Source organism: Protopterus annectens, chromosome 12.part0 (genome assembly GCF_019279795.1).
Source record: "Protopterus annectens isolate FY-2018-M chromosome 12.part0, PAN1.0, whole genome shotgun sequence".
NCBI lineage: Eukaryota > Metazoa > Chordata > Ceratodontiformes > Protopteridae > Protopterus > Protopterus annectens.
This window is the reverse complement of record NC_056746.1, coordinates 900403665-900416542: the sequence shown is the minus strand read 5'-3', so window position 1 is coordinate 900416542 and position 12878 is coordinate 900403665. Positions and strand designations below refer to the sequence as shown.

General features: G+C 40.7%; 1 protein-coding gene across 1 annotated transcript in view; it reads left to right on the top strand.

The window, feature by feature from the left end:
- ARFGEF2 (ADP ribosylation factor guanine nucleotide exchange factor 2) overlaps positions 1 to 12878 on the top strand; it is a 2483667-nt gene that overhangs the window by 627833 nt on the left and 1842956 nt on the right. The window contains exons 11-12 of the mRNA XM_044089932.1: positions 11864 to 11963; positions 12552 to 12691. Coding sequence (XP_043945867.1) covers positions 11864 to 11963; positions 12552 to 12691 — 240 coding nt within the window. The remainder of the gene's footprint in view (positions 1 to 11863; positions 11964 to 12551; positions 12692 to 12878) is intronic.

Here is a 12878-nt window from a genome sequence, read left to right as displayed (position 1 = left end):
GTCTGGCCATGCAGTCATGTGTCAGCAGACTGAAAAGGAGAGGGCTTTAAGACACACACTTGCAGTATTCCTGTGTTCAGGATGATACTTCTGGAGCTGTTGTCTCCGACTTGAACCTTTTGAGGCCTTTCAGTAAGGAAGCTCAGAATCCAGTTGCATAAATGAGTCTCTGCCCAGTTGAAGTAGCTTCGATATCAGATTTTGAGGGACAACAGTGTTGAAGGCAGAAGTGATATCAATTAATAGCAGTCTCGCATAGTAATTTTTGCCTTCTAAGTGGTTCAGTGTTTCATGGGAGCAAGTGAGATGGCATCCCCTGTATTGCTGTTTGTCCTGCATGTGAATCACAGTGTGTTCAGCGTCACAGATAAGTGTTCAGCATCACAGGTAAGATTGAGGCTATATGATCTTTGACCAGCCTCTCCAGGCACTTCATTTCCGTAGAGGTTAAAGCAACTGATCGGTAGTCATTCAGAGTTGTCTGATTTCTTGGTCAGAGGAATGATGGTCATCTCCTTGAAGCATTTTAAAACACTGGCTAGATGGAGTGAAGTGTTGAAGATGTCAGTGAGTTCTGGAGCTAGTTCTGTCACACATCCCCTTAGTACCCTCCCCATGATGTTGTCAGGGCCAGCAGTAGACAGATTCCCAACAGAGATCTCCACTTCTACTTAGGTGCTGAGCACTGTTATAAAAATTGTACAGTCTGTCAGTCCTTTGTTCTAAAGACATTAAGAACATGACATTTGTCTATTAACTGCTATTTGGAAACTCAGCGCCTTAAGTACCTTGCCCATCCAAAGATGACAGTCCTTTCTACCCTAATGTCCTGCCCATTCAGCAGAAAATGTTTTAGTGGCCTAGGCATAGTATCATGACTACCCAGTCAAACTTTAAGATACCCATTGGGGTTTCAGAACCCATGAGACTCCCAGCACCTGATTATATTCCTGCTACTATGACCCTGTTGGCAGCTAGTATGGCATTTGAGGTTTGTATGTCTGAAACAACTGAAGTTTTTGATCATGATGAGAATGGAGAACCTCGCTTAATAATTTCCAGAGGACCCAAAGGCATACCGATGATTCTCATTAGAGACAGAATTCCAGGGTTGCGCTTTGAGGATAGTCAGGGGTCATAGCCTCCACATTTATTTAAAGTGGATGTCATATCTAGAAAAAAATGAAGAAAAAACGTAAAAATGCATCTTCACCTCCAGCGTTCAAGGGTAAGGAGTGGATGGATTTTTTACAGGGCCTGTTTAGCACCGTTATGACTTCAGGCCACCATTCTTTGCTGGGCCTACTCCTACCACTCCCCAAAAGAAGCACTTGGATACTTTTTCTGAGGATAAAGAGGGTGAATCAGACTTGGATGAGCACTCCTTGGCCTTCTCATCTCAGATCCACTCGCCACACCAAGTGGCTTCCAGTGATGAAGATTTCCTTTCTCCTGATCCCCCTGTTGAAGAAGCTTCATTTGGAGTAAGTATTATTAATACGATGAAGCATTTTGAATGGGCATCAAAACTGATTTCAGGAGTTCAACAGACATACTAAAACTTATTCCTGCACTTGTGCCTCCTCTTCTAGAGGCTTTCCTTGATACCTTTACATCCACTTTCACTGCATCTGACTGTCAGCCATAAATTCCTGAAAGGCATGACAAATTTTGCAAGTTAAGTGAGGACACGAAAATTGTATACAAAAACGCTGTGGGCAGACCCATCAGTGTTTTCCATGTCCACAGACAAGCCTTCTAAGTTAGTTCCTTCAGTTAAAGATAGTGGGGCAATGGTCATATAGGGGAATAATGTTTTATATCTTTCACTCTGGTTTTTAGAGCTCTTAATTAAGAGACCCAAACAGTTAAGTTTTTATTGTCAGTACTGGGCGATTTATATAAAAAACTGTCATTCCCTGAGGAAACTTTCAGTAAACAACAGGCCATATCTCTGGTGGCTCAGGCTTCACAAGTGGCCAAGCACACCATAAAATGCAACTGTGATGCAGTAGCAGATTCCTCCAGGTCAGCTGCTGCAGGTTCTGTGATCAACAGGTAGTCATGGTTAAGCTCTCAGCCCCTAGCAGATGATATTAAGGCAAAACCTTTAGACTCTCCTTTAAACAAGGGCCTTTTGTTTGGTTTGGATACTGCTAGTCTTTTCAAGCAGTTACAGGAACAAGGTAAAATGATAAAAGACTGTGTGCAGGTCTTTATTACGTCTGTGCCAAGATACCAAAGGAATTACCCTGCAAAACCTACTTCCTTCACTCGCATGGGAATCTAGGCCCTCTCAGAAGGCCAAGAAAATGCCCAGGAGAAGATTCCTGAAAATATCAGACAGGAGGCATTCCTACCCAGACAAGTCTGCCTGACTATCCTTTGTCCCCCTCCCCACCTCTTTGTCCATCCTTACCCCTATCCAAAAGACTCCACTTATCTTTAAAAAAATGACTACTCATCACTTCAGACAGATGAGTTATTTCCATAATTCAGAATGGGTACTGAATGAATTGGAAAGATGTTCCTCCATTCTTTGGCATCCCTACTCCTCCTCACAGTCGGATAAAGGTGTTCTCTCCCTTCATTCAGCTTTTACTCTAGCAAGGCACATTAGAACTAGTACCTCCACATTATGTGGGAAAACTGTTTGTTTTATTTAAGACTTTTCCTCATGCCAGGAAAATAAGACTGGAGACTTGTACTGGATCTCTTCATCCTCAACCCTTTTCTCTGTTACATCTTTCATGATATGTCTACAGACTGTGCTTCCATTCATTCTTCCTCAAGTCTTTCTGATGTCTCAGGACCTAAAGGATGCGTATCTCCTCATTCCTATTCATCCTGCTTATAGGAAATTTCTAAGGTTTTCTAGCTTATTATACTTTCACTTCTTTGCATTGCATTTTGGATTTTAACAGCCCTCAGAATCTTCACAGTGTCTCACCTCTGGCATGGCTTACTGCAGGAATCGGGGAATGTAAATATTTGTTTGTTTTGATGAACTATTAATACAGGCATTTTTTCACAGATATTCTTGTCTCACCTCAGCTTCACCCTGCCCCTACTTCAGGGCTTGTGCTTCACTATCAACGTAAAGAAGTATGCAGTGAAACCAACCCAAGACCCAGTTTTCTTGGGGTGCGGTCTTGTCACCAAACTCATGCAGGATTTCCTACCACCAGACAAAGTACAAAGCTTAACCATTTCCTTTCTCCTCTTCATTTTTAATCATGTACTGCTAGTGAGATCTTCAGAGGGCTGAGGGTTCATGACAGCAACTATCCCCATGGTCCCCTTTGCCAGACTCCATATGAGGAAGATCCAGTGCTACCTGCAATTCACCTGCCCCTAGCATTCTCATCCCCTGGACAGCACATGTTTTTCTCCTGCCTAATGAAGGAAATCCTGTGGTGGATATCACACAATTAAAGCTCAAACCAAGTCTACCTTTCATATTGCAGACACAGCAACAGGAGCTTATCACAGGTGAATCATACAATACACGGGGGAGCATAAAAGGCAGCCTAAACATTAAAGGACAATGACCAACAAATCTAAGATCAGAGTACATCATTTTGAAGGAGATTAGGGTACTAATACAGCCCTGGAGATCATCTCCCATTTTTGGAAACCAGGTCTCTCAAGATTGTTCAGAAACAGCTTAACAGTCATGTGGTACATAAACAAGGAGGGGGGACACTAGTTCTTGCCAACTGTGCAGACCGTCTCTTTTAGCATGGGAGCAGGCCACAAAAGCAAACCTGTCTACCTACACTGTTTACATTTCTTTCCAGGACAGTGTCCTAGCAGGCTTTTTAAGCAGATCAAGGGGAGATCCCCACAAATGGATGCTGAACAGGGAGATTTTCCTGCACATGGTCTACAAATGGATGGGGGTTTCCATAGTTCCATTTACCTTCATCAACAACAAACGATGTCCACTCTTTTGGATCAGGACCTACTGTTCTCAAGCTTATTTACATTTAAAATTGATCATCTTGTTGCTACTGAAGGAGGAAAACTAGTGTGCTTAGTCTTCTTCCTCTCATGGTCTCGGGATGCTTCAAATGTCCTAGATAGTTCCTCTGGGTGGAAGAGTTGTCCTCAGTTCTTGTAATAAATCCAAATACTGAGTTCTTGTAATAAGAATAGACAGACACTCAATTCTTTTATAAGGGTTCCTTTATTTGGCAGGTGAGTGCTGCTTAGAAGACTGAGTATCATGTGGTTACAGCTGGGACTTTTACAGTTACAGTAGGAGTGTCTAAGGTTTCAGTAAAGTTTAAACCCTATACACCCCTTAGATGAAATGGGTGGAAATGACCTTAGTCACTCCTAATGTAACTGTAGTAAATACCCAGCTGTAACCAGAGTCTTCTAAGCAGTGCTCATCTGCCAAATAAAGGAAGGTTTTTTTTACATGTCTTCCCTCCAGTTTCTGTTATTCCCAAGGTTTTTATAAAGATTCATAGAGAATACTCAAAGATCTTACTGGTGACTCCCTATTGACCAAGGCACCATTGCTTCCCTCCTCTCTTCCATCTAGCCAAGGGACATCACCAGTAGCTTCTCTCCATAGTGGACTTGCTCATACAGCTGAACCATTCACTACTTCATCTCATCCTGATATTATGGATAGTAGGATTCTTATTCCTTTTAGACATTAATTTCTGAGGATGTGCTTAAGGTTTTCCAGGAGACAAGACAATCTATTGCCAGGAAATCTTGCAGAGCAAAATGGAAAAGATTTACTACATGGTGTCAGGCTAAAAACAGGACCCATTACATGCTAATGTCCCCTGTAGACTGCTCATATTTCTATGAGCTGTTGAAATCTGGCCTATAATGCTCATCTGTTAAGGCACACATTTCAGTCATATCTGCTTATCTACTGCTTTATCCTCCTCTTTATCTAGAGTGGAGTGACCTAGTGGGCTCTTGCACTATACTGCACTATACTTTTCTGGGCAGAATAGAAGTAAAACAGTTCTTAAAATGCTTACTCCACCTGAAACCTCAAGGGAAAGCTATCCCTCCTACTTGGGACCTCAGCTTTGTGCTGGAAAAACTCACTCTCTTACCTTTTGAACTAGAAGCCTGTACCTTCCTCAAATTCTGTATTTTGAAAAACATTCTTCTTGTAGCTCTCCCCTCTGCCAGACAAATCTGCAAACTATAGGCCTTTATGGCAACCCCTTCCTTCATTTTTTTTTTTTCACAACAATAGAGTGTCTTTGAGGGACAGTCTTTCCTTTATACCTAAAGTGATAAATGAACTTTCCCTTAATCAGGCCTTAAATCTGCCAACCTTCTTCCCTAATCATATAAACAAGGAAGAAAGGATTCTATATGGATGATCATAAACAACTCAGATTCGACCTACATAAGACTAAGATATCACAAGTCAGACCAACTATTTCTCCCTTTCCGGGATTCCAAGATCGGGAACCAAGTATTTAAGCAAACTCTGAATACCTGTATTAGTGAATCCATTTCATTTTACTACCTTCGTCATGACAAATTTGTACATTCTCCAGCAAAGGCACATTTTGTTAGAGTAGTGGCCTTATCTATACCCTTGTGCAAAGAGGTGGACTCTAGAATAATTCTAGAAGCAGCTACTTTGTTTTTGGTGCAGACATTTATCAACCATTACAGAGTGGATGCTTTTTCTAAATTCAGAACCACTTTTACCAGAGCAGTCCTCTGGGCTACTGCACAGTTCTCCTATTTATCATCTAAGTACCATTTAGTCCTTATAAGCTTTGGGAATCACCAAAAGTTTGGAATACTGAAACAGTGATCTAAAGGACATAGTACAATTGTGTAAGAACTTAACATGACCGTAGATGTCCTACTGATAACTCTTGAATTATTTTTCCTACCCTACCATCCCCATTCTTTGTTTCTTTCTTACTTTTCCTCATGGATCAAGGGGGACAAATCTCTTTTTGTCTCTCCTGTCTTATCTGACAAGTTTGTATAGTTTCTCAAGCCTTTGCAGGTTTGCAGGCTTGGATATGGTCTGCAGATTTATGCTCCACCTGCCTTATGTACCCTTATGTCCCTGGGCTTAGGTCATACATCGTATGCATGGTTCTTTGAAAGGGTTTGGCTTTGGTACCCTGGCCAGACATCAAGGTTATCTGGTGAGATACCCCAACAGTTTGCAATACTGCAGCAGTGATCAGTAGACCATCTAATGTTATGGTAAGTTCTTAAACAACTGTAATTTGCTATTTGCTGCTCCTTCTTGATGCAAGTCTTCGTCATTAGCGTTTCCACATTTCCAGTATGTACTTGTATTTTTAGTATATTTCTGATAGGCTACACCAAAACATATCTTGCTGTCAGTTTGTTCAGCATCATAGAAATATGGAACCAGGGGAGGGGGGAGGCCCAGGTGTGCCAGGTTTAGTCACGTCTCATTAGTTGGACTGCAGTTCTGCCTCTGTTAGCTCATACAGCATCAACACAAATGTTGCTGCCCAAGAGTAGGCTCTCTGTGTGATGCATTGATTTGAATTCCCTTATGCCTTGTTGTTTTGCTTGTATTATTGGTGAGATTGTCAGTCATGGTTAACTGTGGTGCTTATGGCAGTGACTGTGCTGCTGTATATGATATCAGTAGCACATCTGTTTGTGAACTGCTTTGGGTATGTAAGGGGGGTGTACTACAGTTTTCCTGCTTGGGATATGTCTTGTGAGAGATGTTTTGAAGTTTCTGCAGTCTATGAAACTGCAGTGTGTGGCCTTAAGAGTATTTTAGCTTTGGGGTTGGGCAGATAAGTAATAACTGCTTTATTAACTTATTTATGCAGTGTGATCTGTCATGATCTGGTTTATATTTCTTTGCTGACAGGGCTGCAGTTTCTGCTTAGGTTGCTTCAGCATTGATGCAAAGTTTCACGGGCTCCTTCCCTTTAACATAATCCCTTGCCTTCCACCTTTGTTTTGATCTTACTTGCCACTTTTAATGTTAGCCTTGGTCACAAGTAGCCACATACTTCGTAGTTTTCATTTAAAAAAATTCTGGGCATCTTCTGTATTGGATTTGATCACTTTGTGGAGTTCAGTTTCTCATTACTCTACAACTTTTTTTTCTCCAACAATGAGCGAATTCCATTTTTTTCACAATATCTGTCCTAGTTTTCCTCCTGGTTAATTTATTTGGCACCATTTTGGTAGTGCTGTTGATAGATATTGTGGCATCAGCTAGGGTCTGTTTTGTTCCTTTGGCTGCTACAGACAATATGGACATCCTTTGTGGTGTGCTTGTTTGACTGCTTTGTGTTTATGGAGAAATCCAGTTGTGTGAAGAGCATTGTGTGCAGCTATCAGTTGCCACCCCAAAACCACAGTGTGAAGTCTGTGGTATCTTTAGGATCTTTCTTCTTGGGAGAACAATGCATTATATGAAAAAGCTTGATAAGCATACTACTGTTGACCATAAGAACAAGCTTATTCTGAAAGTTCTTATTCCTTTTGATGTTGGTCAAGTCCTTTCTATCTCAAAAGGTTTCTGTAATGCTGGTAAATGTAAGGAGCATGAAACAGCAAAGACGTTTTCTTTTCCCCTTCCGCATAAAAAGTTACCCATAGGGAAAATAGGAGATTTTCTGTAAATTATTTATTGTTGAAACTTGCTGTTAGTCTTCGGTAATCCCACCCCCATCTGAGGATGGAGTTTGATCGAAATTATAGAAAATCATCCCTTGTTGTGGTGAATCTTACCTGAATTTACCATTCTCTTCTTCCATGTCAGTAGTAGACATTGGTAGGCTCAAATGGATCAAGGCAGATGCACCTACTCAGTTGGTTGTCTCCTAGTTTGTAGCATCAGTAGCTCCCATGAACCCATAGCTCAAGCTTGAGAGCTCGAACATTAGATTAGCAGAGGCTCATCAGGTGTCGAGATTACAGATTTTGGCCTTAAAGATTAAGCCTGTGAGACCAGGAATGTTAATGTTATTGCTATTAGATGCTTTAGTACTGATGTCTTCAGTGCTTTTGGGGACATTGGTGTGATGCACAACTCCTGTGCACCAGACTTCATTGCAGAAACCTCATAGAATGTTAAAATCATAGGTGGTCTCGCCCAGTGGCCCTGCCAGTGTGGTACTGTCCTTGAGGGTGGGTATTCTCATACTCCATTTCTTTCTTTAAAGATGATTAGTTGCCATGGGCAAAATCTGCATTTTCAGTGCAACTCTCTGGATAGGATGTTGAACGTGCTGGTTCAAGCAGATGACAGAATTAGACTAAAATTTAGGCTCCCACTTTCACAAGCAGGGGGCAGTATCACCATACAACTCATAATGCAGCTAATGCCACAGTAAGAGTGGTAAGCATCATAGTAATGGTGCACTGTTATCCTTGGCTTCAATTACCTGATTTGAAAGAGAACTTCAAGGTGGTCCTTCTTAAGTGCCCCAGTGAATCTACACTGGAGGCTAGCAAAAAAGAAGGAAAAAATTCTGACTTTTGGTGCCAGGTTTACTGCTTCTCATTACCCCTTTGCAAAGATGGAAAAGTGTCCATGCCAGAAGTGAGTTTGATATTGCCATTTGCCCTTGGATCACAGCCCAGAAAGAACCAATACAGACATAGTGGTAATTTTTATTTTGTTGTGAACACCTACTCAACAGTAGAGTTTCTGGAAATGGTCTGAAATCCCATGGCCCTCAGACTTTGGAGGGAGGGCAGCTACAGTTTTCTGGAAGCAGTAGGGGTCATCTGTCCTTCCCTTCCACTGGTCAGCATGGATAACTGTCACATGCAGCTGCTGGATACTGGACCTAATATTCAGAGAATGTCATTCCATTTCATGCTTCACCCGTACTGCTTTTCTGCTGGATGCCCCTCTCCATCTCAGTAGGATAGCATATGTAGATGTGAAAGACAAAAAATTTCTACTTAAAAAAAAAAAATCACTTGACATTCTTTTTGGTGCCTAAAAAACATCCAAGGATCTCAGGCTGAGTCTGGATCAAGGCCTAAATCAAGTATTTCTGGATGGTCACAGTGTGCTTGATTCTCCCCTTTATGTCCTTAAACCTCCATAGTTATGCCTGCATGTCAAGATTGTTAAGGTGTTTACTGCATTTCAGGGATAGAGCCTGTCATTCCTGTTTTTTCAGCCTTGCTTTTTGGAATATCCACAGATCCCAGTGTTGTCCTAAAAAGCATGGTGACAGTGGCAGCATTCCAACAGCTGGAAGGGTTAAAGATATACGCTTACCTTGATGACTTGCTCATCACTTCTCCCATGACAGACAAACTTATCGCAGCCTGAGATTTTCTGCTCCTTCTGTTCCAGTCCTTATGCATAACCTTGAACGTTGCAAAGTCTCCAGCTAGTTCCAACCCATTGCTTAAACTTCATAGGTTTTTATGCTGGCACTCATTCTTGTCTAGTCAGCCTGCTCGCAGAAAGGATTCCCCTACTTGTTCAAGAAGTAACAAAGATTGATTCATCCCCCTGTTTAAAGATTATCAAAAATTGATCAATCCCCATCTCTGACAGCATCTGCATGTTTCAGGGCAACCAGTTTCATGGCCATCACTGCTTTTATGTTTTCACACATGATGCGTCACATGTGAGTTTTCCAGTAGACACTAAACACCCAGTAGATTCTGGCCTTGGACCTTTCTAGCCAGGTAAGGATTTTTGATGCCTTTTGGATACTACTTGCCTTATTGGGTTGTCCTGACATAATCTCCACTGATAGCCCATTTTTCCCTCCTAATCTTGTAGTTTTGGTCAACATGGAAATGTCAGCCGCAGGGTTGGGCAACTATTCTTTAGGGCAGATTTTTCAATGTATCTTGTCATAGTTGGAGGCAGGCCTTTTCTTGCGTTTAAAATATCTCATAGTTGAGGCCAGTTTTTCTCTTGCTGCAGGCATTGTAGGCTTCTGTCTCACACAAGAATCTGTAGTCACAGTCATATAGTGCAATCCTAGTCTGCAGCATGCATTCACCTCATTAATGAGTTTCTGCAGAAAGCCTGGAGAGGCAAGGCCAAGGCTGTTCACATATTGGTGTTTGACAGGTATAATTCCTCTTGATATGGCTTCATCCCATGAGGGAGGCCTCTTAGGCTGAGACCCTTCAAGACCTTTACCTTTCATACCCACCCATCTGACAAGCCTTACCCAGACCTCTGTGCCCTCATACATAGTGAATGGGATTATGTGTAAAGGTGGAGAACAAAGTATTATGGGTAAACAGGAGGAGGAAATGAAACCTGGGGATGTTTGCAGTGCTGAGGCTTATGTGAGCTGAATTTGCAGTTCTGTCAGTTGAAGAGAATGAACCAGGAACATGCAATTCAGTTATGGTAAGTACATAACTTGGGATGGGGGGAAGCATAAATGGGTTTTAGCACTGCCTGCTGACACCGAGGTTTACATATGGATATGAACAAGCATAGTCAGTGTATCCAAGTGAATAGCTTTTTCCCCCCCGAGTTTGTTAGAAGTAATATGGCTTGGAGACCAAGGATGTCAAATTATTTATTGTGTACACCAGAGATCAGTACACAGAATACCCAAGAGTTAGGCATACTGCTCTAAAAACATTTGTTTACAATTGTAGAGGAAGCTGCCAAAGAAGTATACATTTTGGGTTCCTATTATGTTATCGAAATTTCGAAGTTTGCATTGTGGGATCTTAGCACAGTGAAAATTGGGATATTTTCCCTTTCCTCACTGTAGTGCGATCTCGGAGTTTGAGTATATATTTAGCGGGGGGTGTGGGGGCACAGACCCCCCACAATAAAAGTTTCGAAATGCAGCCGTTTTGATGTTTCGGATGTTCAATTATGTTATCTTTCGATAACGTAATATGAACACTTCATTTTCAGTATGTAAGAGACAGGCATTTAGAGGCATGCATAGATGTTTCAGATATTAAGTGAGTTTATGGGGCATAACAGTGTTAATATGAAATGGCAATTTCTGACGAGATCCCTGCATAAGCAGACTAGAGACATCAAAGTGGACAGAATTTAATTTTAGTATCTTAGACAATAAGGGGGTGATTTCCAAATGCACAGTTGCATAGTAACTGCATTTCCATATAGCCTGGTAATTGGGACAATGTATGATTACTTCACCATTCAGTCTGGCTTCTTATAATTCAGGCTGTTGAAGGAGGATGCACCATAGAAGTAGATGAGACTAGATGTTTGACTATATTGACCATGGACTGGTGAAGATGGAGGAAACACAGATACAGTAGAGAGTGGCGATTTCAATATAGTGGTTATTGGCTGGGTGGATGCAGTATGCCACCTGTATATTGTGGAAAAGAATTTGCAATCATTTTATTGGTAGCAATAAATATGACACAGTTTAGTGTCGTATCCTTTCCTGCATGTTAATTTGACTGGTTTGGGAGGATTAACACAGGTATTTGCACTGCCTTTTTGTGCCATTGCCTTTAAGGAGAAAAACAAGTCATATTCCTGGTGTGGCATCCCTGTGCTATAATGAACAACATTGGGTACCTTGTGCTTGTGAGGAATGACACTGCCATTGCTTGCCACTTGCAGCTCTGTCCATTATTGTTACCACACTGTATACTGCATGCTGCAGAACCTTAACTTGTGAGTCTGGTAGCAGAAGTGCACACTGTGATAAATACATTTGTTGAGCACATGTTAACTAGTTAATTCTGTTAAGGAATGCAGTTGAAACATTTTGTGCTATGGAAGATGTCAAATGTTATACACAACTACTGATGAAAGAACTGCACATTCTTTTTAACATATAATGCATTCCCAAGTTTTTGTATTTTCTTTACTAATATGTGTTTTAATATGATGTGCTCTTTGTTTCCATGTTGTAATTAGGTATTTTTTAAAGAGATCTTCCTGAACATCTTGGAAACATCCACAAGTTCATTTGAACACAAGTGGCTTGTCATTCAGACTTTAACTAGGATTTGTGCAGGTATTTGTCACTTCATATTTTTTTCTGATAATTAAATAGCATAACCAGAATCTATCTTTAGAATGGTGTAATACTGTAAAATATTCCAGCTGTACCTACATGGTTAAGAGGTTGACAAATAGTTGGGAAAGGTTTTGCGGTTTAATATAGTTTAGTTGCATTTAAATTGACTGCAGACAATGCTGTATTTAAGGTTTACCATTCTTAATCTTTAAGTTTATTCATAGCATGATTTATAACAAATAAGAAGTTGTCTTCTGATTATTTTGACATTATTCAGAGAGAATATTTTTAAGAAGAATGTTATACACTGTAGAACATATGAAGTTTTTTATTTGCAAGGCTAAGAGTAGTTCAGATGGTAGTTTTTCAGCTGTTAAAATAAATAATTTTTTGTGCAACCCAGATCATATTCATATGCTCCATATATGTTAGAATTTTAAGTGCAGGACAACTCAAGTCTTGAGCACCTGCCTAAAGTGCTGTTCATAATGTGGAGAGTATTTGTAAAGAGTAGTAGCTGTGAATAATAAAAGCCTATATGGGATGATTAGCAGGCATTCTGATTCCCATATCTTTTAATTTCAGATGCCCAATGTGTTGTAGACATTTATGTAAACTATGACTGCGATTTAACTGCTGCTAACATATTCGAACGCCTTGTGAATGACTTATCTAAAATTGCTCAAGGTCGTAGCGGACAGGAGTTGGGCATGACACCTGTACAGGTACAAGCTTTTATTATTGTTATTTTTATCATTGCATTGTTCAAGTGGCATTGTATATTGTGCTTCACTCATGGTTTTAATTCTGTTTTTTTTCTGGGCATCCTCAGAGAATCTAGGAAACAGGTGGCCTGTGTGTTGTGGAGGAAATCCATGTTTACAGATTAGCTTTTGTGAAACATTTGTTTCT